At 40.2% G+C, this 27,003-nt stretch overlaps 2 protein-coding genes across 6 annotated transcripts in view; one reads left to right on the top strand and one right to left on the bottom strand.

Moving 5' to 3' along the window:
• The window catches only part of LOC149317664 (uncharacterized), a 52,373-nt gene extending 50,542 nt beyond the window's left edge, over positions 1 to 1,831 (bottom strand). Inside the window, exon 1 of the mRNA XM_089518396.1 lies at positions 1,715 to 1,831. Coding sequence (XP_089374522.1) covers positions 1,715 to 1,831 — 117 coding nt within the window. The remainder of the gene's footprint in view (positions 1 to 1,714) is intronic.
• Positions 1 to 27,003, top strand: part of ZFAT (zinc finger and AT-hook domain containing) — a 191,863-nt gene that overhangs the window by 5,973 nt on the left and 158,887 nt on the right. For 3 of the 5 annotated variants that reach the window (XM_089518001.1, XM_089518002.1, XM_089518006.1), the window contains exon 2: positions 13,107 to 13,195. The exons of 1 other annotated variant lie outside the window; for it this stretch is intronic. The gene's annotated coding sequence lies outside the window, so the exon portion shown is untranslated. Of the gene's footprint in view, positions 1 to 13,106; positions 13,196 to 16,760; positions 16,917 to 27,003 lie in introns of those variants that run through there. One more of the 5 variants, XM_089518005.1, reaches the window with a different exon arrangement.

Here is a 27,003-nt window from a genome sequence, read left to right as displayed (position 1 = left end):
CTAGAGAAAACCCTTCTCTAGGCATTTGTAGATCCTCCAGTGCAATTCTGTGGTTAACTTCAGCCAGATGTTGGCCATAAAGATGGAGGACCTAGAGATTCTTAGAAAGGTGTTCTCTCAGGTAAAAAAAGAGCAGTTTTTTATCTGCAGTTTTTTCATTTTGACGGGTCCTGTGACCCTAATCCCGATGAATGTGGAGGGCCCACTGTAATATTGAAATTAATTCATTGCAGTATACTGTGCCCAGTCTGTGGGTATATCTAAGAAGTGTTTGTTGCGTACTATGTATGGGAACTGTGTGTATTAGAATTTGTTTCTTACCAGCCTTAACGAATTAAGTAGAAGTGTATCCAAGCAGGTGATTGAAATACGTGTCACATCTGAGTGAGAACAGATGTAATCTTCTGTACTTGACTAGATTGGATGACTTTTGTGCAGGCAGTCAGGTGATATCTCATCACAGCCTAGCCTTAAATTTGTACCTTCCAGAAGTGTCAGCATGGTGACTTCATGTTGTCCCACCCTGCCTTACTTTGCAGAAAAATAATGAAAAGTGGTGGTGACAGTAGGCTTCTTCATGTTAATGAAAAGTAAACTTCTTTGTATTTTCACTTCAGGGTAAATAAATCTTCCTCCCAGCTGGTTGCTCAGGAGGCTTGTGCAATTTGTTGATTTGAATAGAAATTGACACATGGTGAACCAGAACAGTCACTATATAAAGTGACAAGAGTTTTATTGTCTGATTTCGTACTGCTGAAGATTGGATATTATTTTGGCTTGAATGAGGCCGTTAGCAATCAGTTCAGTTTTTGAATATGGGTAGGGTTGCCATAAGTCTGGACCTCCAAACCGGGACAAATGTAGGGCAAATGTAGGGCAATATTTTCAAATGTAGGACACATTTTATAAAAATGGAGGACATGCGAAAAAATTATGATTTTTTAAAAATGTTAATATAAATGCATGTTTCTTAGGCATGATCAAAATGGAGGACATTTTGGCATTATTCCTAGACAGATGGCAGAAATGTACTTCCCTTTCTGGCCAACCCCCTCCCCCATTCCAAAACACACACAAAGCACATTTGGGCATTTGCAAACTGACTCACACAGCTAGCTCTTTGCATGCTAATAATAATAATATTGATAATCATGGAAGGTCCCTTTGCAAACTGACTCACACAGCTAGCTCTTTGCATGCTAATAATAATATTGATAATCATGGAAGGTCCCTTTGCAAACTGATTCACACTCACATAGCTAGGCCTTTGGATGACGATGATGATGATGATGATAAAGATAAACGTGGAAGGTCCCTTTGCAGACTGATACACACTCACACAGCTAGCCAAAAACGCCCCCCCCCCGGCCCAGAGGCCTAACTTTGGTCCTCTCCTCTCCCTTTGGCTGCTGCTGCGGCTGCCGCTTTTGTTGCTGTGGCGGGGGCTGCCCGGTGCCCTCCTCCGCCCGCCACCTCAGTCCTTCACTGCTCGCCGGCCCAGGAAATAAACAGAGGAGAGCTCCTCCTCTTTAACCTGGGTGGCCAATGGGGGCAGAGAGCTGGAACAGCCCCGCCCTCTGCCAGCAGTCATAGACTCCTGAAGCAGGGGGCGGGCTGTTCCGCTATTGGCCAGCCTGCCAGCCAATAGTAGGTGCTCCTCCAGCGCACCCGGGAAAATTAAATACTGTGAGTGTGGGCGCGCTGGAGCACCTACCGAACCGTGGCGGCGGCGGCGGCCAGAGGAGCAGCCACAGGCAGGCCACCACACAGCGACAGCTGCATTGGTGGTGGTGGCGGTGGCGGCCACAAGAGCGGCCAAAGGCGCCGCCATAGCGGCACAATAAAAAAGCCCGGGGGCGGGGGGCAAACCGTACCGTAACCGTGCAGATGGTCCAAAAGCGGGAAATTCCCACCCCCCGCCGGGTTATGGCAACCCTAAATATGGGGAAGCTGTCTACCTTAACTTTTTGTAGGAAGGTGGAGATAACAAATGGTGTCACATCTTTCTTAACAGGTTAAGGTTGATATTAAGCAGGTTTCCCCTGTTTTTGTGTCACTTGATGGAAGCATAATTTCCAAAAGGCCACTGAAAGCTAAAAGTGAGAATGCTACTGCTGCCTAACAGATTGAGTTAAAAATATTAATTAGTTTGTTTGTCAGGATCCTATTGCTATAAACTATTTGTGCAGTGGACTACAGTGTGAGGGGTCAGATGGGGGGGGGTTGGTGGTGGTAACTTTTGCTTACCCATATTTTTGTTTAAACCAGTGTTTTGCTATCGGTGGTGGATTTTATTTCATTTCATTTTTCAATAATGTGTAAGACTACACCAATACAGGGAATGAATCAGAAAATTAAGTAGCAAAATGCAGTTCAGATGTTATGGCCACTAGCTTAAATAGTAATTTTTCTAAAAAATAAAGTGCACTTTTAAAGCAGGTTATTTTGGTTGAACTTACATTAATTGAAGGATTTGTTTTTGAATGCCATTTCTTACACTGTAAAATAAAGTTATAAAAAAGAAACAACTGACACTGAATGCTGGTCCAACGATAAACTGCTGCCAATAAACTTCTTTCTACGCGTGTAGAATTGAGAGACATAGCTGTGCTAGTGTGGGATATCAGTATTCACAGGCATTTTGCAGCACCTTTGAGACTGAAAAAAGTTGTAGCAAAAGTTTTTGTAGACTCTGTAAACTTCCTCAGATGTAGCCGAGGAAGTCGACCAAGTCTACGAAAGCTTTTGCTACAACTTTTTTCACAGTCTCAAAGGTGCTACAAGATTCCTTTGCATGTCAATAAGCTGTTAAAATGTTTAAATTCAAACAGTCCTTGTTGTTCCAGTAATAGCGTCGGAATACAGTAATAATAATAATAATAATAATCAGACTTTAAAAAACTGAATAATCAATTTTATTTTAAAAAAGATTTTTTTTAGAAACGTCATTTGGTTATTTTTCTTATTATATTTATCTGAGACCCAGAGCAGCTCACAATATTAAAAGAATAGTACAATTAAATTTGGTTTACACCAGCTGACCCTGGGGAAGGGTCTAACAGCTTTGTTGCTCATTCAGGGAGGGAGCCGGGCCTTGATTGTGTGCAATCTCTGAACAAGGATACCCATTCTATTCATTAGTCTTGTAAAGAAGACAACATAAATTACTAGCCTGCAGAATATTTTCCAAGATATTTACTTAAGTGTGATGTTTTCTATTGCCAGTATAGAAACACATGTAGCTTAGCCTTTCTATGCAAGACATAAAGGCCTACCTTTTAGGAAGTAGACTGATGGAAGAAGAACCGAATTCTTTTCCCTCTTTGTCAACCTACTAATGTGTTTGTGATAATCATGGAGAAGGGACTAGTTTGCATGGAATTCCTGGTCAGACTTGTCTACAGGGCAGGTTGTTAAATAAAAGGCCTGCATTGCAGTGCACTGTAGTTTATATCAAAGAATCATGGAGCGGAATCCTTGGTGTCCACTTGTCCTAAAGATTCAGCAGCTAGCTCAAACAATTCCGTCAGGCTGCATTGTGTTGTGGGAGCAGGTTGTAGCAACTAGAGGTTGCTGTACAGGTATACTTCAAATTAACAGAGTAAATGTGTTCCTGATTACATCGTTAACAGAAAGAATAGGGACAGGTTTCCACATCACAAAAAAGAACATGCTTCAGTAGACCTTTTATTCTGAGCTGAAGATATGCAGATGTGAAATAAAACAACCAGGTTGGCTTTCAGGTAAGCCTTTCATGAATAAACCTTCTAGAGACCATGGCATCTTCCAAATTCACCCAGGGCTTATAAATATTTTTTTCACCAAATTTCACTTTTCTTATGATTTACATTTTAGTGGGTAGACTTATAAATCTGTCCTTTTTAAAGTGTATTGGAAATAGTTGGTGAGGCCAGCTTTATCTACTGCCCCCTTTTCTCTGTTTTGCTGTTCACGCATGCTCAGTAGGGGATTCTGGAAGCAGCTGCTGTTTGCCTTGTGTGTTGTAAGCTCCCACACACAACTGCAGTAGGATCAGGTAGGAAGGAAAAGAGGAAGGGGAGCTGAACAGGCATTAAAAAAACCTTTGTAAAAAAACAGCTTCTTTCTCAGAGGCTTTATTAAACTGAGACATGCCTGTATATTAGAACTTGGATACAGCTAGCTTACTACTATAGCAAAGAGTAATAATTAAAAAATTGAAATCAATAGCATAGATATCGCTCCATGTTTTCTATGTTCCTTGATAAGTGTGCGGCTTGTATGGGATGTGCAAAATTCAGTTCTCAGCTCGAATTCCTTGTCCTAAGACCATCTACTTAACATAATCAGTAAAACAGTTGTACAACTGTAAAATACTTATGACTATGCAGCTATTGTGATACAGCTGGAGTTGGTGGTTAAGGGAAGAGGAATGGATCCCTATAATCACAGTAACCCACTCTTCCTTATCCTAGGTTTAAGAAGAGGGAAGAATGCATGCTTTCATGAATAATGCAAGTACATGGATGTACAAATGGGCTTTCCCTGTAGATGGCACAAACAGTGAGAGGGAATCTGCCTTGGCAATAATCTTCTTTTAGGAAAGGAAAGTGGGTTCCTTCTCTGGCACAACAGGTGTGGCCACTTAGTGCAAGAAGTGTGTTTACACATTTTCAAGATAAAATATCCCCTGAGTTCTTGAATGTGCTTCAGAAAGTTCTGTTATTTCAGGTATCTTGAGTAATCTTTTATTGCAGGACTTCTGTGAACAGATTTCAAGTATTGGTTCCCATAGTAAATGCTTGTATGAGTGTAGCTTATTATGTCCCGCCTGTACACTAGAGTACTGAAAGAGTCAAGAGTCCAGATTAGTGACTGCATGTATTTTGAGTTACATTACAGCTCCATTTTAGAATTTTCTACATGGTGTTTTTCAGACACTAACTATTGTACTATATACTCATGTATAAGTCCAGAAATTTTAGTTAAAAATTGACTCAAAAAACCTGAGTTGATAGATCCACAACAATGTATGTACTGTACGTTGTTATTGTTGTTGTTGTGTGCCTTCAAGTCATTTCCAATTTACGGTCACCCCAAGGTGAACCTATCATGGGATTTTCTTGGCAAGATTTATTCAGAGGAGGCTTGCCACTGCTGTCCCCTGAGGCTAAGAGAGTGTGACTTGCCCAAGGTCACTCTTTGGGTTTCATGGCAGAGCAGGGATTCGAACACTGGTCTCCAAAGTTGCCATTGACTCTTATTAGAAAAGGAATCATCCCCTGGTGAAAGGCAAGAATGTGATCTGTCCTGGAAGCACTGACCCCTCTCTATTCTGTTATTCATCCAGACTTTAGGGCAGAATTGCACAAATTGGCAGTAAGCGGGGCCAAACCTAAAATAGGCTAAACTTCTTCAGGATGCAGACAGATTTTAATTAAATATAATTAATTAATAATATTAATCATTTATTTTATTTAGAATTAATTAATATTAATTCCACCCTCCTCTTCCTCTGCCTGGCCCTCTCTTCAGGAGAAAGCTGAGTTGCAGAGCAGCCTTGCTTGTCCTTATCCTCAGGAGAAGGCCAAGCAATAGAGGAACCTTGAGCATTTGCCCATCTTCCTCCTCCGCCTTCTCAGGTGAAACCTGGGTGGAGGAGAAGCCTTGCAGGGCAAGTGTTTGTCTCTCCTCTTCTTCTTCCACCCATTCTTCTCAGGAGAAAGCCAGGCATCAGAGTCTTGAATGGCAGTCTGTCCACCTGACCTTCTCCTTGGGACAAAGCCAAGCAGTGGAAGAACCTCACAGGGTGAGTGTTTGCCTGCCCTCCTCCTCCTCTGCCACCCAGCCTTCAGGGCCAGCTTTCACCCTGCCTCCTCCTCCACATGGCCTTCTCTTCAAGAGGAACCTGAGTGGCAGCAGAGCCTTGTTAAAGTCATTCCACATTCATGGGGGCTGTCCAAAATCCTTTGGCGGGCCGCATGCAGGTCCCGAGCCGTATGTTGTGTAGGCCTGCTTTAGAGTGAATACAGTTAGGCCTGCTGGAATTTTGTAAGTTCTTTGGCATGGTTTTCCTTTGCTTCCTCTTTTAGATCCTTTGTTACATGCCCCTAGATGTTACTCTCAGTTTATCATTGGGGTCATATCCAAATCCCTAATTCTGTCCCCAAAACCTGTCCTCAATTTATACATTAAGTCACCTTCAGTATATACAATATATACTGTATTACAATAGTAGAAATCAAGAGGACCAATGGATATTGTTGGACTGTACCTTTCATTTTCTTGACTGTTGGCTGTGCTGGCTAGGAGGGAACGGACTTGTCATCCAAAATCTGGAGGATGCACGATTCCCACTCCTGGTATATTGTGACCTTCAGAAATAAGCATGAGTTACTATTTTGAGAAAAGTGGAACTGAGTGACAATGTGAAATCCTGTTTGGGAGATGAACTGGAAAAAACTCAAACTGACCTCAGCTAGGAGCAGGGAAGTGAGAAACATCTGAAGAAGTCCTTGAAGAAGAGGTAGGCTTACTAGGAGTTGCCTGTTGAAACTCCTGACTAGCTTTGTGGTAGCTGTCGACTAGAGTAGCAAGTATTTGGACACTTCAGCAGAAGTTGGCAAATCTTCAAAACTTACCATCATCCTATTACTTTGAAATCACTTCTTGCTTCCTTTGCTGCCATCTCTCCCTTTGAGTTCCTCCTCTGAATTTCCATTTTATTTTCTGGTTGCAGCTACTTCAATAAATCTTTATAATTAACTGAACACTAGTTAAAGTTCTGATCACTTTAAAAAAAGCAGGTAAACTTTTATATATATTTATAAATATATAATAAAATTTTATTTATATACCGCCTTTCCTGAGATCAAGGCGGTTAACAACATTTCACATTGACAATAGTTAAAACCATCAAACATCATTAAAACATCTTAAAATATAAAACATAGCAATAAACCAACTCAACAGTGCTGTCGAGAGGGGAGGAGGGGGTATTTCAGGGAACAGAAGTCAGGGGTATGCCTGCTTAAAAAGGTGTGTTTTTAACCCCTTCTTAAATTGGTCTAATGAGGTGGCCGAGCGGAGCTTGTCGGGAAGCGAGTTCCAGAGCTTGGGGGCCAAGGTAGAAAAGGCCCTCTGGGTGGTGGTAGACAATCTAGCCTCTGGAACCCTCAACAATTGCTTCCCGACCGACCTGAGTGTGCGAGGCGGATTATATGGGGAAAGGCGGTCCTCCAAGTACCCTGGGCCCAAGCCATGTAGGGCTTTATAGGTGATAACCAATACCTTGTATTGCGCCCAGAAGCGAATAGGCAGCCAATGAAGGTCTTTAAGGACCGGTGTTTTATGACTGGCCCTGGATGTACCAGTGACCAGTCTTGCCGCCATATTCTGCACCAATTGCAGCTTCCGGGTATGGTACAAGGGTTGCCCCATGTAGAGTGCATTGCAGAAATCCAAACGAGAGGTTACCAGAGCCTGTACTACTGTTTCAAGGTCCCACCGGCCCAGGTAGGGATGCAGCTGGCGTATCAGCCGAAGCTGATAACAGGTGCTCCTGACCGTCGCATCCACCTGAGATGTAAGGTGGAGCGACGAGTCGAGGAGCACCCCCAGACTGCTCACAGAGTCCTTCACGGGAAGCGTGATCCCATTCAGGACAGGTGGAACCACCGCCATCCCTGGGCCAGGAGAACCTATCACGAGTACTTCCGTTTTCTCTGGATTCAAGCTGAGTCTGTTTTCCGTCATCCAGCCCATTACCGACTCCAGACAGGCAACGAGAGGAGAGATGCCATCCTTGGTCACTGAATCAGTCGGAGACATAGAGAAGACTATTTGGGTGTCATCAGCGTACTGATAACCCCGCGCCCCATGCCTCCGGATGATCTCTCCCAGCGGTTTCATGTAAATGTTAAAGAGCATGGGGAACAGAATGGCTCCTTGAGGGACCCCAGATGTAAGGGCCCTCTTATCGGAGCAGACGTCCCCCAGCTGCACCATCTGGAGCCTTCCCGAGAGGTAGGATCGGAACCACTGGAGTACAGTGCCCCCGATTCCCAACTCTCCCAGGCGCTCCAGAAGGATACCATGGTCAATGGTATCGAAAGCCGCTGAGATGTCTAAGAGCACTAACAGGGACACGCTACCCCTGTCCATGTCCAGACGGAGATCATCGACCAAGGAGACCATGGCAGTCTCAACCCCGTAACCGGCCCGAAAGCCGGTTTGAAATGGGTCTAGATAATCCGTTTCATCCAAGATCACTTGAAGCTGGATTGCAACCGCTTTCTTGATCACCTTCCCCAAAAATGGCAATAGCGATACTGGCCGATAATTATTATGCATCAGGGGGTCAAGGGAGGGCTTTTTTAACAAAGGTTTTACAATGGCCAATTTTAAGCTCGATGGAAATTGCCCATCCCTCAATGATGTATTAATTATACGGTGTAACATGGAAGTTGTAACATTATGTTGTTGGTGCTCCTGTTAGGTGTGAATATACTGTTTCATTTGTGGAAGATTTTTTTTTTTTGGTTCACCAAAGCTTCAGAGATTTTGAGGGTCAGAAGACACTCCTACATTTTCTGTTTGATTTCTATTTTTTCTTTCCCCACCTCAAAAGCATACTTGCTGCTTGAAACCTTGTGTAATAATTCTTCTAGTGGTAAAATGTTTCTGGAATATTTGAATTAAATTGAGTGAAGCCTTTGGGAGATAAGAGAGTTCAGCACATGGGGTGACTTCACTCCTTGATTATTTTTCATGTCTGTATGAGTTCCTTAGCAACTTTCTTCACCATTTTTATAATCTTTGTGGAAGCTGGCAGATTTTAGTTACTGAAAGATTTGTATACCTGTGTCTTTCAAATAACATGATGAAAGGCATGGCAGAACCATGCTAGGTAGATGTCGAAGAAGAGGCATAGCTGGTGCAACCTTCATTGCTTGACATTTCTCTGCCTTATAGTTCGTTGTTTAATAACTGATTCTGTACTCTTCTTCCTGTGGAGTTTTCCCTAGCGTTTCTCAAGATCCGAGGCCTCACCCAAAGCTGCCTTCATGTTTCATATTGTTGCTTGTTTAATGCACAACAGAGGTATGTGTGATTTGTTCATTATTTTAATTGTTCTTGGCTGATGGAAAAGTAGGAGCCACTGTTGCAGCCTCTGTCCTGGGCGTGGACATGCTGTGAGATTCAGTTTTCAACCCACAGGACCTCTTGCGGACTGTTACTAGTCCTTTAAAACATCAAAGGTTACAAGATGTCCACCCCCTTCTTCCTTTGGGGTGGTATGGGAGGGGGGGAAGTAAACCTTGAGGAACTTGAAAAAGAGCAGAAATTCTTATTTTTTTCCCCAAATTATTATTTTTTTCTTCCCCTGCAGGGCTGTTAGAAGGGTATCTTGGAGGATTCCTATGGCTACAAAAATAGACTTCTGGGGCACATGAATCTTGTGCGTGCTCCTAGTTTAGGACTGTGGCACTACAGATAGGATTTTCTTCCTGCTTACCCCATGTTGAACATAGAAGGGAGAATGAGGGAATGGTGGATCTAATCATTACAGTGCAATCTGGTGATAGATTTCTGTATACCTGTCTCCTCATAGGCTCTTATTTCCTGAATTGTATATAAAAATTGATCTGAGTGTCTTGGCATTAGCTTGGAAAATAAAATGAGCCCCACATGAGGACAAGTTTTTGAAACTGCTTGACATGGTTTAGCAGTAAACCAACTTGTATAACAGGGCAGCCAACTTTTATTTGACTCAACCTAAACTCTGCATACAACACAGATGGTGCAATTTATAGTTTGTGTTTATGCAACACTTTAGCTATTCAAAATACTTTTAAATTCTTATCATGGCAATTCCCATTTTACAGAGGGAAAATTAAGACTCGGCTTGACTTGCCAAAATTCTCATTGAAAATTGACAACAGCTGAGATAGGTTTTGAAATCAGGCCTGTTAGATTTCAGGTGAATGGTCTTATTTGCTTTACAATATTGGTTTTGTCTCTTGAACAAGAATAACGTTCTAGCTTATCTTTAGAGCTCACATGTAGACTGTAGGAGACATGTCTGCACTGAGAAAATGACTTCATGGGCAGCATCCAAGAAACTTAACACAAGTGCTTTGAGTTGAAAAAAAATTACTAACTGGGCCTGATATTTATATGGAAGTGAATGTTAGAGAGATTAAAGGAAAACAAAATATTAACAAGCAGTGCCCTAGATAGCATTGTTGTTGCATGTCTGAAGCTTCCTCTGAGGCATTTTTAAATCCTGGAGTAGTAAAGCAGCTGGCAAGTTTTCTATGTTCTTAAAATTATGTCTGAGATGAAAGAGTAAGTGGAACAAAAGTAAGCTGGAAGGAGTGGTGAGTTGCAAAACTTAGTGTTATTTTTGTCATGTAGCATAATTGATTTTCATTGTAGTAAACAAATCAGTAGAGCAAACACAGTATGTAGCAAACTGTTAGAGCAATGGTTTTCTTTTCTTCTTCTTTTTGCCTCCAAGGAACTCATTCCACATTAGCCTTTGTGTTAAGATAACATACTCCTGCATTTCTGTATATTTCAGTGGCATATTCTGTGGCTCACAGTTACAATCTCAGTTCACAGAGCACATTCGATGTTCCTTTATGGCTGCACATTGCAGGAGATTCTGGTTTTGGAGGGCAAGTGAACTTAAGAAAGATCTTATTGTCTCTTTCCTAGCTCCTTGTCAAGGAAGTGCTGAAAATGTAAAGATTCCCTGGAACACTGGATTGCATTATCTAACCATGTCTAAGATTTTGTTGATCAAAAAAGCCCACGAAGTCTTGGGATTGGGATAGAATCATAGAATAGAATCAGTCTTCTCCTATATATGCTCTGTTAGCTGCTGAAACTTCTGTTGCTAGTTCTACAACCAACTGAATGCTGTCTGGCAACATCTGGAAGGCAAGTCTTCTTGACAGCAGAGCCAATTCTTTGGAACTGTCTTCTCCAACACTTTGAAAAGGCAGAAACAGGATTCAACCTTAAATCCCTGTTGGAAATTCTATTTAAGCAGACATTCTGCCCCATAGTTACTTTCTCTCCTCTCTTTCTTATTGATTGATTAATGTTTTACATTATTTATTATTTTTAAAGTATTTTATATGTTTATACTGTTTTTCTATCTACTTCTTAATGTGAGCCATTTGGAGGTCACTGTACCTAGCAATATATAATTTGACTGGTACAGGCATAAAACACTAATTTTAAACTGAATAGAGCCTTCAACAAATCTCTTTAAAATTAGAAAATGATACACAAAATTTTCAGTCACCTGGTGTCCCTCTTCTCTCCATTTATACATTCTGAAGAGGCTCATAAATTCAGATTATAAGAGATTATATGTTTCTATTAAATTCAGATTTGTTTTAAAAAACAGGTTATTTTGAAAATTGAAATGCTATAATTTTTTTCTAAAATTGACAATGAGGCATTTCTAGAAAATAAAAGCTGGAAGTGGGATGTGATGGTGTTTGTGCACTTGTAATGCGGCACCACATTTTGTACAAATGTAAACTCACTCTTTAAAAACTTCAGCTGAGGTCCAGTATAATGCAAGTGGATTTGAAGATTACCGTATATACTCAACTATAAGTTGGCCTCATGTATATGTTGATTTTAGGGCCAAAATTATGGATTTTCATATGATCCGTGCAAAAGTCGAGAGTAAAACTTAGGAGCATATGACAAAGGATCTAAAGGATGAAGCAAGGAAAACAATGCCAAACAACTTACAAAATTCCAGCAGGCACAACTGTTTGTGCTCATCCTAAAGGCTGGATGGATGAGAGAATAGAGGGGGGTCAATGCTTTCAGGACAGATTATGCTCTTGCTTTTTACAGGGCATGGTTCCTTTTTAAAATAAGAGTTAAAGTACAGTGATGTGTTGTTGGGATTCACCCATGGATAGGTCAGGCAGGATTTGGGGGTCAGTTTTTTTGACTAAAATTTCTAGACTTGTACATGAGTATATACAGTAAGTCCCTGTTTTTATTGGTAATAACCTGCCTCTTGCCTTTATTGTATCATCAGGTTGTACAGATGTATGTATTGTTCTTAACATTGTTTGCTGTTATGACTATTGCGGTCACGATAGGCCAAGGTGCGCGCGCGCACACACACACACACACACACACACACACACAAACCTGCCCAAGAACTGAGGTCTGCAGGAGAGGTCTTTGTCCACAAGTGGGGACAATACAAAGCAGGAGGATGTGCTAAAGGGCCTTCCCAGTTGTCCCCCCCTTTTGTGGAATGCCCTCTCCTTGAGCTCTGACTGGTGCCAGTGTTGGTTTTTCTAGCACCAAGCCAAAACATGGCTTTTTATTAAACTTCTTGGGGACTAAGTATACATCTGTGTGGTTTTAAATCATGGTAGCCTTTAAGGTTGTTTTAATTGTTCTGTTTAATATGTTTTTATCTTGATAAATAGTTTTGTCAAAATATTTATGGTTTAAATCTTGAAGTGTTGTAAATCGTTTATCTTGCATGCTGCACTGAAATCCCATGATAAATGCAATAGAAATATTTAATAAACAATGTTATACATCCTCTAAAACAACAAAAAAAGCATCCTATATGAACATTCTTCATCTTCCAGGAAAAGGGGTAGGGAGATAAATATACATATATAGAGATTTGCTGACACGTGCTAGTTGTGTAACATTCAAAATTCATGTGAAAATGCATGGGATTATTTCTGTGTCTTCCCTGATCAACCATCATTTCAAAAGAGCAATGTGAAGTATAGAATCTCAAGAAAATTCTTCAGGAGTCATTTCTTAAGACTCAGCTTTCATAAACTGGTTCCTGCGCTCCATTTTTATTAAGACATAAATCAAGATAAAAGAATTTGATGGATTGTTCTGCCTTCCCAATTTTGCTTGAGTCTTGTGTTTTAAATCGACTTTGAGAGATATGATACTGGTTGGTGTGTGGTCTGGTCCAAGGGACATTCTCAGCAGCCCTTTTGTGAGTGGCCTTAGAGATGCAAGCCATAATTTTATGTGATGTCTTGTTGAGATGTTGTTGCACTTTTAACTAGGATGTTTTTTTTCCTTTTCTTTTGTCTCATTTGTAGGATGCTTATTATTTGACAGATACTCTGAATGGCCCTCACACCAGGTTCCGGTAGAAATCTTTAAGGATCAAGACTAGTTCTAACAGAAGGTTGGTAGGTTAAGAGTAGCTACATATTTATATTATGGATTGCTTGGAACCCTGTATGTGCAAGTTTTTACATGTTTTCATGTTCTGAAAGCACTAAATCTTCAGTAGAAGAAAAGTAAAAACAAGCATATATTTTTAATGGACAGAGTTAGAGTCATTTCATTGAAACTGACTGATGTGTAGCCATTTGTGCAAGAAAATGTCATCTCTGTTATCCATTTGTAATTCATAGGGATGCGGTGGCTCAAGTGGTTAAGACACTGACTCTGTTGATTGCAAGACCAGCAGGTTGGCAGTTTGAGGTCCAGGGGCCACATGGTGGGGTGAGCTCCTGTCAATAGTTCCAGCTTCTTGCCAGCCTAGCAGTTTGAAAACATGCAAATGCAAGTACATAAATAGGCAAATACAGTAGAGCATGTCCTGGCCACTTGATCACAGAGTAGTCTCTGACAGTGCTGGCTCTTTGGTTTAGTAATGGAGATGAGTACCACCACTTATGGTCAGACACGACTTGATAACCTTGTCAATGAGGAATACCTTTACTTTTAATTCATAGGCTAGAGGAAGTTTATCAGCAATACCTGGATTTATTTTCTTCTTGATTTATGTCCTGATTTTCTCCCTGGGTTTTAATTTAAAAGATTCCTGTCAAAACACAATAAATTGTATGTTAAAATATCAATACAATTAATATATGAATATGTGAAATTATCTTTTATAATCTAAATTATCTTTAGTTGTCTGTTTTGTTTATGCCAATGGTGGTAGCTCTCCATGGGCTCTCACTGGGGTTTTTCTCACAGGGGTCTTTCCTGGCACTGATGTCTGGCTGACTGGGCATTCATTGTTTGGGTCCTCTCCCCCCCCCCCCTTTTTTTTTTTTTGAAAATGGGTGCAGCATCCCCCCCCCCCCTCAAGACTTCTCCTTCTCAGCATCTTAAGTGAGGACTGAGAATAATAACATCTAAATTTACAAAAATTCTTTCAGATACAATTTGTAAGCTGGAATTTCATTTTCTTGATTGCTCAAAAGCATTTGTCTCCTGACAACATGCAAGAAATCTTCCGTTGTATTTATTTCCTTGCATATTTCAAGTTACACACTTTTGGCCTTTTGGCAGGGCTGGCATAGCTGGGTGCATGGTGTAGGCCGAACTGCCCGCTTACGTCATTCCCACGTGTGAAACGAACCCTCACAGGCCAGAAGTGCAGCAACAGTGACGCCTTTAATGGCAACAAGTAACCAAACAGTGTAGAAAATAACTCCCAACCCCAGTCCAACAGCAACAAACAACTCTCCTTGTTCAGGCCCTACAGTGAGTCAACTCCCACGTTGCTCCGGCCTGTATTCAGGTCTTCGCTCCGCCGTCCGCCGGAGTGCTTCTCCAAAGCCTCTCTCGGCCTTCTCCCAGTCCTGAGGCTCCGGGCCTTGCTCCCAGTGGCTCCCCTTGGGGTCCCACCACTCACACTCCAAGTTCCTCAGGTCCCTACGCCTCCAGTCTCCCTCACCCGGGTACCGGAAATCCCCTTCCTCCCGGGGGTCTCTTAGCCTCACCGCTTTGTGGGGCCCGAGGACTCGTCCTTCCCACTAGGGACACTGGCCTCCCGACTCTCTGGGGGCTGCGAGTTACCTTTCTTCCCCTCAACTCGACCGCGTCTTCTCCCTCTCCCCGCGCAACTCCTCTCCTCCCCTCTTATATCCCCCTGGGGCTCTGCCTTCCACTCTCCTGCCCCCTCCTCCAAGGCTTCATCCCAGATCTCTTCCACCTGGTCACCTTCACCCCTCTCAACTCTCCCAGCCTCAGGCTTCACCTCACTACACTAGTAGGTGCTAGAATAAAGTCTTGATTGAAGTTTTGTCTAAATAGGATGAATGCCTGCTGTGGAATGCCAGAAACACATGATTATGACTTCTAGCCCTCCTTGAAAATTTCTGTCTTAATTGAAGTAAGCAAAATTTTAATTGGCATGCTGAGACATAATGACATTCCCAACATCTTTATCATGTCTGTTGTAGTTGAATACGTATTGATCTTTTCAGAAGCTGCATAGAGGCAATCTTTGATCTTCAGTTACTGGAACTCTGTGCGTCAGCCTTTGCCTTTTTGTGGAACCATTGCTTCCTTGCTTGCCAGGGTATATACTTTAAAAATTCAATTCAGGTGCAAGTTGGATCAATATCTAGTAACTGTATCACTGTTGCCTGTTTTTCTAAGACACTTTGAATCCAAACTTTTTTGGCTTTATCTGAACAATTACTGTCTGGTAGCCTAGCATGCCATTCTTTTCTTTCCTGATTTTGCGAGCAAACCACTTAGCCCACACAGAGAAAGGTGTGAAAAGCACTTCAAAGACACTTATGTAAGTTGGTCATAATTGAGCTAGTGGACCTCAGGTAGTATAGAAAACTGAATTCTCCAGATCTCTGCAGATCAACTTGAATGTCAGGTGCCTTGCAACATTTGTCTTCTTTGTAGATAATTGATTGTTACTAGTCTTATCTTACAGGCCTTTTAATTACCAGAAAAATTATGGCCTGTTACAGACTTCCAAAATAAAGCTGCTTCAGGTCTCTTTGGAGGTATGCTATTTAAATGATGCATGGGTCCTAAGAGTCTGGAGGTCGCGCCAAAGCCACACTCCATTCCTAAGCACTCGAGTGCAGCTTTGGTGCAGCTTCTGGATTCTTAGGATACGTGGCCCTGATCTGGGCTGGCAAAATGGCATAGTTCTTTCCAGATGATGCAAGTCTGGCACAGTTTCCTGCTGTGTTCGGGGCATACGTCATTTAAACGCTATGCTCCGAACGCAGCAGGAAACCGTGTTATTTGGCCCGTCTGTTTTGGGTCATGATTACTTCATAGAATCATAGAATCGTAGAGTTGGAAGAGACCACAAGGGCCATCCAGTCCAACCCCCTGCCATGCTACTTAAAAGAAAATACTGTGTTTACTGTAGTTGGGCTAAGAGAAACCTAAATGAAGAGGCCTGTTTTCCCTTTCTTGAAGGAAGGGGGAACCAGCCTTCTTTCTTACACACTTTCTCTTGCTTATTTGGAATTGCCTTCTCTCTGATAATCCTTAGTATGGTAGCTCTTGATTAAGATTTGAATACTTTATGTACTGGCTGACATACTCTGAAACAGTTTTCTGGAACTTAGAAGTCTTTTACTCCCATAAAAATAACAGATTTGGAGGAGCAATTTCTGTTGAGACTGCAGGCAGAGAAGAATGGTTAAACTCCTTATTGTTACCTCTTTGGTCTTCCAAAAGTTGTTGCTTTTCATTTTATAAAAGAGGTACAGAATCATGTGTAGTTTGGCTGTTATAATATTTTTATTTAGACTTTTCACAGTATTTTTCTGCTTCATCTGGTTTACTGCTTGGTGTGTTATTTTTGCAAGGTTTCAGTGTGATGGACAACAATTTGAAGTTAATTTAATGTTGAGAGAGTGAGCAGTTACTTATTACTTTTTCAAAAGAAGTATGAGCAATTTAGGCATAGTTTCTAACTAGTTTATTTCTTTTAGCCAGGAATTGCTGGCCCTTCCACCTCTTTCTAATAATGTGTCTTTCATATGTCATTGCATTTGAGAGGGGGAGCCTGATATAGCCACCATTCTTCTCAGTCAAGTGGAAAAGCAAAAAGGAACAACTGTAATCTGGTCCACACTGAAGTATTTGTGCGAACCATATATCAGTACAGTATTTCACGGGTGAAGGTAATGTAGAAATGAGCTTTTCTGTTTAAAAAGATAGATACAAACATTAGGTTTGCTATTCCAACTTATTTTCTCCTTCAGCATCTGGATGATGATGCTGAGAACTTGCTCTAACCCCCTTCCCACTAATTTTTGGGAATAATACTAATTTCTAGAAAGCTGTTTGATCTGATGTCAAGTAATTAAAACTATTTTCTCCTGCTGTTTCTGAAATGATATCATCCTTTTACTGTTAGAAGTAACTGCTTCAAGATGGTCTGCTGCAGTTGTTTTAATGGCAAAGTGCCTTGCCGTTAGCCCACACAGAGGGCTAATGGCCCTGTTTAAGGGTTGCCACCCTCAGCTTTTGTGTGTGTGTGTATGGAGGGGGCTGTTACCTTGTGACCAGACGTGGTTACTTCTTGGTGAATGAATTCAATTTCACAAAGAGCAGAAAAGCCATTTGTTATGTGAGGGTCATATCCTGGATTTTTCACTTAAATATAAATCTTAGAGTTTTGAATAAAGTGTAGATATCAAAAAAATAAAAATAATTCAGCTGTCTAAAGATTTAACTGATTTACAGCTGGCTTATCACACTTCTGCTGAACAGGAAAGTTCTGTAAACAACTATTTGCTGTGAATGGAGCCCAGTTAATTTAGTGGTGTTTTCCTAAAGACTATATATATTGTATAGAGTTGCATCCATAGATTTCTAGAATGTAGGAGAGAGAACTATAAAACCACATGCCTGAGTTGTAAATGGTGCTTTTGGGAAGACCTACAATTAAATTCACAGTGGAAGTCCTGTCTTTCCACATGGTGTCTTCAAGCAACAGAGAACATACAATTATCAATACAATGTATATCAAAATCACAAAGGACAGCTAGTTGTTCTTTAAAAAAAAAAAGAGTTCTAGCAATAATGCCATATCTTAAGACAAGAGAATAGCCAGCCTAGCAGGCCAGCAGTCTTACCTGAACATAAGAGCTTTATCAATCAATAGAAGGGAAATAAGGTGGTAAGACTAGATAGTTCTCCATGGGCAGAGAGCTCCAGAGCCTTAGCTTGACCACTTAGAAGCCCCTCTCCTGCATTCCAAGAAAACACATTTCTGATGGTATCTGAATTTGATAGGGCATCCTCCTTCCATATGCTAGGCATGTTTGCATTGGAGGCGGTGGTTTTTCAGGTAATCTGGACTTCAAACAATCTGGTTCCAAGATAATGCCAGTTTTTAAGCTCATAGCCAAAGCCTTGCCCTGAGTTAAGAAATTAGAAGCCACTGCAGCTGATAAAGGAACTCGGTACTCTAAATAGCAGGTTTCAGGCAACAGGCTAGATACAGTATCTTGAACTGTCCCAAATTTGACCACACTGAGGCTATCTAGTCATAGCCTTGACAGAGCCTTCTGAAAGTAGTAATAATAATACTTATTTATTTATACCCCTCTCTTCAGCCAAAGCTATCAAGTACTACTATGAAGTAGAAGTGGGGAAAGGGAACCAGAGAGCTAGGATCCTTCTTGACTGTCTAGTAGTTTGGACACTGATTATGACTGTTGGTGCAAAGATCTGGGATTCCTTTGTATGTGTTCCATAGCACATTTCTTTGCATATTTACCCAGGAGTATGCTCTACTGTGTTGATTGGGGTCTAGCTGTGCACAGGCTGCAGATATAATAAAAATTGCAAGGAAGTTATTGCAACTCCTACTTCTGTCATTTATCATTTGCAGTAACCCTTTTCTTTGCATGAAAGGAGAAAGCTGTTATAAATGGCCCTCTCCAGCTTCATGCTCAGCTGCCTAATTAGTGAAATACCATGTGCTTACCTCTGCGTGAAATATCCCATTACTTACCACATTTCCAGTTCTAGTATTGCCTGTAGAGTGCTTTTTTGTAAATAACTACTGGCTTTTAAACTTTGTTCTGAAAAACAACCAAGGTCAGTTTGTTATCCAGAGACTGCATGTGTTTTCCTCATTCTAACACTGATGTGGTTATCTCAAGATCTATTTGTGGGAAATATTTTTAAACAAAGATCTCTGCAATTAAATCCCCCCACCACACATTCAGTATGAATGGCTGGCTAGGGAATGCTTCCTTCCATTTTTTATTTGTATGTGTTTATGTATGTGTGTGTGTGGGGGGGACTATTTTCTAGTTGCATGTCTGTTCCTTAATGTGCCTGCTGTTCATGCAGATGTATCTGCTCACCTAGAAAATAGTTAACTTTAAGCTTGCTTTTTTTCTTCTTCTAAAGCTTTCCTCACGCAGAACTTGTAATGTTTAATTACTGTTGAAGGAATAACCTACTTAATCAGTGTGGATTGTATGACTGTTTTAGCTCTACCGTGAAATGCTGAGGATTGAGTTTGGGACCTTTTGCCAGTGAAATGTCAGTTTATGGGATTCCCACACTAACAAAACTTATCCAGGTATTAGAATCTGAGAGATAATATGGGGCAGAGAACTCTCAAGGTGTACAGGCTTAGAAAAGACCCTTCTCCATCCTTGTTCTATCTATTTTCTCCCTGCCCCTCATGTCTAAAGGCTGGATAGCTTTCTGATGGAGATGCAGTTGGCATAACATACTGCTAGGCAGCATCCTGAGCTAATGGCCTTAGATGTCGTAAAAATTATAGCTGTTCATTTGATATGTCTGTGAGTGCTTTTCTCAGGCTTCCTCCTTGAACTCCATATTTACATGCTGAGAGACTGCCACAGTACTGGCTAGCATAAGCAGGTTTGGGTTTTTCTCCCCCACAGTGATAACTTTCTAACTGCTTTTAATTATTACTTAAACAGCCTATGATTGCTGAAGATCTTCATTTTTGTATGTGTGGGTGGGGACAAGATAATTAAAAAGAAAAAGTCTTTTGTAATGGATCAAGGGGCCTTCTGACCTGTCTTCTTCCAGTGCACCTTCTCTTTCCTCACATCCCCCTCCTTGGACTTCATCCAGGACTTACTTTGTCCATTTTTCTGTAAACATGAAAAAAGTGAACTATGAATGATCTGCATCCCAGCTCCTTTTCATTTGATGATAGCAATATCCTCCCTTTAACAGCTTTGTATTTTTAAAAAAAATATTTAAAATTGCTATTAAACAACAGCAGCAAACTCAATTAGGCTCATCTCAGATTATTAAAAGTCTGTATAAAAAGGATAATACAGTATTAACTGAAGATGCAATGTGTGGCTTTCAGCTAGACTTTGGCAAGGTTGATTGCCCTTTCCTGTAAACTGTTTCCTTTTGACTTTGTCTGAGTCCTTTATTGTGTTATCACAATATCTCAAGATGCTATTTGATTGCTGCCAGTCTGCACTTCTCAAGTGTGAACATAACTTGGTCTCTCTCTCTCACACACATACTCACACACTGTTGTTGAAGGTTTTAGAATGTGCGACATGTTATGGACATGTTTTCTTTGGTTTAATGAAGAAATCTGAGAGCACATGGCTTATAATATTTAGACCTTTTTCTTTCACCAGTTGTTTATGCTTATTTGTTCAATACCACTATGTATGACAACTTTATTCACCCCCGAAAAGATGGCAAGATATATGTGTCTGTGTGTGTAATTGCAAGATAAATAGTGTTAGTATTATTGTATTATTCGAACTGTTTTTATTATTAATGTAGGCTTTTTTTAAAAAAATGATTTTTATTTCCCTAAATAGAGTATCTGGTTTACCATTCATATTACTACATAAACCTATAAAGGTATGCTATGTTAATTTACTAAATTAAATCACCAGAAACAGATGATAGTCCAATTGAATTGCACACAGACAGAATCAGCTGTAGTGATAACTGAAACATACTAACAAATAGAGAAAACAAAACGATGGCTGACAGACTGGAAGTAATCAATATACAATCCAATCCACAAAAAAGGAGATCCAAAACAACTGTAGGACCATAGCACTAATTGCCACCCAAGCAAAATTATACTTAAAGTTCTGCAGCATGGATTGCAATCACATATTAAGAGAGAAATCCCAGAGGTACAAGTAGCGTTCAGAAAAGGAAGAGGCACTAGGGACTACATTGCAAACATGCAATGACTAATGGAGCGAACCAACAAATTCCAGAAGATAATCAGCATGTACTTCGTAGACTATAGCAAAGCCTTTGACTACAGTATATAGATCATGAAAAGCTATGGAACTCTCTGAAAGACATGTGAGGGAAGGTAGAAGGCAGCAGAAAGAGAGGAAGACCGCACACCGAATGGCTAGACTCAGTCAGGGAGGCCATGGGCCTGAACCTACAGGACCTAAGCAAGGGAGGATAGGGAGTCTTGGAGATGTTTCATCCACAGGGTCACCATGATCGAGGGCAGTTAACAACTACAAAACATTATTTTTATGTGCTGTGTTAAATATCTCAAGAAGTTTTCTCCAGTGGCCAAAAATACTTAAACCTAAGTACTCGATTAGAGAGAAAATGCAGTAAAGCACATTTATGCTTACACTTGCTGAGTGTAAGCATAACCACAATTAAAGTGTGCTTTATTGTTTTGACTGTTTACAAGACAAATGAGAATCAGATCAATTCATAACTTGACTTTTTGGTTTGGCTTATGTGCATTTTTGTCTCTCTCATAAGTGACAAGGACATTATGTATTAGACAATATGTGTGTACTTCATTGGGCTCTTGGATGGAGAATCTAATCACAACCTTGCAGCTATCTAATATGATTGCTAATTAATTCTATGGAAAGATATATTTTAGGAAAAGAAAAAGTTTCCACTCCACTTTGCTAAGAACATTCTGCATCTTTCCTAATACTTGAAGGGCTTTCTGTAATTGCATTTGATATTACCGAGTCTACTTTAAAATGAATAAATCTTTACATGCATAAATATTCTGAGTGAGATTCTTTCTGCATAAATTAAATGTTGAGTGTGCTTTCTCAGCATATGGTAGCTGTGTTATCCAAAGGTGATGGATTGCCAAAGTCGATGGATTGAAGTGTTATCATAATTGGTGCCATAAAATGGTTTATAAGAGATAAGGATATTTTTTTTACCAACATTTATTTTCTTCTTTTCAAAGGAGATGTCCTTTTCCAGATGTACAGTAGTCTGTTGTTGTAAACATCCCCGACTGGAAGCTGTAAGTTTCAGCTTTCAGTCAGATGTTTGCTACCACCGGCTATTCATAAACAACGCTGGAAGAAAAAGATAAATTATAAGTATACATCATTTTAATGCTAGCATGTTTTGAGTGAGGAGTTTCTTCCTGTTGCCATTACTATGTCTGGTTTAAGGAAAAATCTGGAAATAATTATTCCCAATTTCCATTTTGAGCTCAGCAAAAAGATGCATTTTCCCAAAATGTATAGGGATTCAAGTCCCTGGTGATTTTGTTTACTACCCTCTGCAGTCACAGATACGATCTATGAAGCGTTCTTATAATGACTCAGATCACTGGTTTATGTCATCTAGTAGGGTTTGCATTGAGTAACAGCAGTTCTCCAACACCTCAGGCAGAGTCTGCTACCTATATCTTTTTAATAGAATTCCTAGGGATTTGAACTTAGAATTTTCTGTGTGCAAAGCATATACTCTACAACTAAATAGTATCTCTTTTTCATTTTTTTCCAAGTCATCCTTGCTTACGTTTTCTTCCTTACAACTTGCCATTTTGTTATTTCCTCGTCAGTATGTGGGAGATTTATGAAGATACTTGGAAAAACCTTTAAAAAAATGGTTGCTACTCCAAGTATATTTCTAGCCTAGTGACTAGTCAGTGATATTAATCTTTTCTTATGGTAAAACACATGTTTCAGATATCTGGAAATTAAACTTGGAGATGTGTAATAAAACATAAAAGTAACACTAATAGGATGAGATATGGGAAGGGAAAAAACATGAATATTTGGCAAACACCCTGTTGTGATGCATGGTGATGTCATATGTTGCTACATTGACATGTATTTGCTTGTACAGGTTAAATGGGATTACCAAAATGACATTAAAGACAGAAAAGACTACAAGTTTTCCCTTTCCAGCTCCTTTTTTAGATTGTCCCATTTATCTGAAGGTTATACATGCTCATCCACTGACGTTAACTATATATAGCAAGCCAGTAACTGGGATTTATCATTTAATAGTGTTGTCTTGTTTGATGTTTAAGATACCTTATTTCTCACTATTGATACAGTTGTTAAAAATATTGGATAGATTTAGAAAAGGTTCTGCATATTGCTCATGTTGATGGGGGTCGATTTGAACATTAACTTGTCATGTATAGATTTCAAACAATAAAAGAATGTTCACTTTTGTATACCTTTGTGCCATGCACACATGTGTTGTCTGATCAGGGCAGTTATGTGCTGTAGTAAGCTTGCCAAAAGTCACCAGATCCTGGTCCATTCAGTTACTGGACAAGCCACACCTGGGGAAGACACCATTATCTGTCTCTTTGAGCCCCTTGGAGGAAGGCATGATAAAAATTTAGAAAGTATTTAAATACCACATCAGCTACCTGTTATATAACTCATCTGTATGATAGGTACTTTACAGTCTACATAATGCTTTCTCGCTTATAGAACACAATTTCTAATACTTAGCCTACTTGAGAAATATGAAAAGCTGCTCTGTTTAATTTATGCTACACAGACATTCCCGAGAAACATGGTTATTAATGATGATGTCTAATGCAGGATCATGAAGCTTTCAGATCTGTTGTTATGGGGAAGAAATCTAGTATGGAAAATGCAGATGATTCAGAAAATGAAATGGCCACATAATACTGGCGGAAGCAACCCCCCAGAAAACACAGCTAAACTCCTTCACAGCCTCAAACACAACCCCCTAAGTATATAGAGACTAACAATAAGACCAAGATAGCAGGTTATTTGCATAGTAGATGAGTTTTTTTAATGACATAGAGCCTCTGGGGTACTGGTTATGACACAGGCTATATTTATACATATGCATTTTCTCCAGGTTCTTAAAAACCATGTAGAACTGTATGCTTGGGAGCTTGTGTTTCTTGAATACTGGGTGTACTGTTTTTGTTTGTTTGTTTTTGCAACTGATGAGATTTTCAAAACAGGCATATATTATGGTACAGGGAGTTGCTGTTTGGAGAAGATGAAGTCAAGTCCCATAGAGCTGACCCAATTTTTTTGATGCACCCAACGTAGCTCTTTAAATTTATATTGCAATGTGCAGTGCAGTTCTGTCTTTAAAAACAACTGGGATGAAAATGAAGTTTCTGGGGATGGGAAGGAAAGACCAAAAGGATAATAGAAGGATTATTCAAATTGTTATGTTTGGAGCCCTGGTGGCGCAGTGGTTCAATGCCTGTACTGCAGCCACTCACAAACTATAAGGTTGCAAGTTCAGTACACTCTTACCTCGGGTTACGAATTTAATCCGTTCCGGCGCCATTTTCGTAACCCGGAAGTCTTCGTAAGCCGAGAAAGCCATAGGCGCTAATGCAGAGAAGCCGCGATTTGGTGCGAAATAGCGCCAAAAAGCACCAAAAGGTTATTCGTAACCCGGAATAACCTTCGTAACCCGGAAATATTTTTTATTTTTTTTTTTTCGTAACCCGAAAAGTTCGTATCCCGGCGCGTTCGTAACCCGAGGTAAGAGTGTACCAGAAAAGGGCTCAAGCTCGATTCAGGCTTGCATCCTTCCGAGAGGGTGGCTAAAATGAGTACCCAGATTGTTGGGGGCAATTAGCTTACACTTTGTAAACCACTTAGGGAGTGCTTAAGTGCACTGATAAGTGGTATAGAAATGTACTTTCTATTGCTATGTAAATTTGGAGTCTCTGTTTTTGAAGGTTTTTAAAGAGAAGCTGGATGGCCATCAATCTGGTGTGTTTTGATTTTGTCTTCCTGCATGGCAGGAGCTTGCACTATGACCCTTGAGGTCTCTTCCAACTCTGTGATTCAGTCTCAGTAGTCATCAGAGTAGATCTCAAAACTGGTGAGTGTTACGTTAGTTGTGACAGCATTGTTCCATTGGTTTTATTGAGTCTATGCTTTGATGTGTATTGTTTGCCTTCAAGTCATTTATGACTTATGGCAACCCTAAGGTGAACCTGTCATGGGATTTTCTTGGCAGGACTTTTTCCAGAGGGGATTTGCCATTGCTTTCCCCTGAGGCTGAAAGAGTGTGACTTGTCCAGGGTCACCTAGTGGGTTCCTGTGACCAAGTGGGGATTAAAACACTGGATTCCCAGAGCCCTAGTGCAGCACTCAAACCTGGCTATGTGATCTGAGCTTCACATGACTAAGTCTAGATCCAACATAATATTTTGTTTTATTGCTTTGTTATTGATATTTTTCATTCTGTTTGCTTTTTAGTCTTGTATGTGCTTCAGACATTAAAATTTAGTAAGACATTAAGAAGAAAACTAATTTACCAATGTACTGTTTAAAATGCTGTATTTTAGGTACCTCATTAACAGGAAGGTCCTGGCTTAGGCAGCTAAAAATAAGTTAGTTATATAGATGGACATTTTTTAAAGTGCATCAATGCTGTGTTTGTATTGTTGCCACTGATTCTTAGTTCATGTAAACATCCTACACTCAGCTGTATCACTTGGAATGGCTGGGAGGTGGATGTTTACTTCAACTGATTTGGAAAGGCAGCCTTCCTGAATAACACATACTGTATTGGGGGCAGAGGCCAGTCAACTGCTTTGATTCTGTTCCACTCAGACGAATGTGACTGCTTACATCTACCTGTGGAAGTTGTATCTGTTGCATACTTTGTCTCCAGTTTTTAAATTAAATAAACCTCGTGTTAATATTTGCCCTAGGATCTTCTTGCATCAGTGGTTTACTTAAAGATTCTTACTGAAAACTTACTTTCAAAATTTCTTTTTCTTACGCTTGAATAAATCTTAATAAGTAGTTCACTGTCAGCAGGGATGGTTGAATCTACAATTCAGAGCAACTGAAATTTAATCTTGAACACAGCTTTCAGCACAGGAGGAATAAATGATTTCAATGCACAGCACTTCTAAAATCTTTGGGAGATTTCAAAGCAAAAGCTTCAACTTTTTACTCATACTCACTTTCATTTAATATATTTAATGGCTAGATGTTCTCCTCAGAGATGGAGAAATTGATATCTTGCTTTCTAGAGTATCCTCAAACAAGAAACAAGAGTCCAAGCTGCAGCATTTATTGAAGATCAGATCGGTATGAAGTATTTCTAGAACACTATTATTTGTTAATGTATTCAAAATGCTTCTTGCCATTGTGCTAAATTGCAGTTGCCAAAATTGTAGGCCATTTTAAGTAACATTTTACTTAAATGCAAGGTTCTGTCAAAGTCTGTAAGCAACTCATGTTAATACGTAGACTATCGTGGGTGGTAGCTACTTGAGTTAAATTAGAGTGGTAATATGGGTGGTAGTGGATATATCTCACCAATAGTGCCTCACATAAGCTTTCACAGAAGTCTTTTGATCCACACTAAAAATATTTTTTGCCTTCACACTGGTATCATGTGTATGTCAAGTGGTGGCAATGTCAATTAAAGCAATTTCCATTCCAGGTTGTAAATGAGGAAAAGCAAAATCAGGGGGAGAGTAGGTCTGAAAGATACTACTGTTAAGACTAATTTCTGGCATTTTTCATTTAATTTTTCATTAACAGTATTTGGATTTTGGTGATGTCCTCAAACCTGCTGCGCTGCAATGAACAATGGGGGAGCTGTTTAATGCTCTTACACACTTAAAGAGATTGTGTTGCATGTTTATTGGCATGACTCTTCCCAGGCAGTTTGTGCATTCAGAATGATATCTTGATGACTTATGTGCATAAGACAAAGTGGAATCATGCAATATTGTGCTTCTGTGGGGTTAGTGCTCAGTTTGAAGCTGTAGAAACCTACTGTCTCCTTTCCAATTCCTAATGCTGGTTAAAGCTCCTTATGTAGTGAGAACAGTGCCAAAAGAAAGAAAGGGGAAAAACCCCCAATGCTTATACAGTCGGCCCTCGCCTTACGTGGGGATCCGTTCTGGATCCCTCCACGTAAGGCGAATTCCACCTATGCTCAAGCCCCATTGGAAACAATGGGGCTCATGCATGGCGGTGTGGTGGCGCGCGGGGGGCAACGAGC

This window comes from Sceloporus occidentalis, unplaced genomic scaffold (genome assembly GCF_023333645.1).
Source record: "Sceloporus occidentalis isolate IW3139 unplaced genomic scaffold, rSceOcc1.0.p SCAF_3, whole genome shotgun sequence".
In the NCBI taxonomy this organism is placed as follows: Eukaryota; Metazoa; Chordata; class Lepidosauria; order Squamata; family Phrynosomatidae; genus Sceloporus; species Sceloporus occidentalis.
The sequence above is the reverse complement of the archived record's forward strand: the minus strand, read 5'-3'. Positions and strand labels throughout refer to the sequence as shown.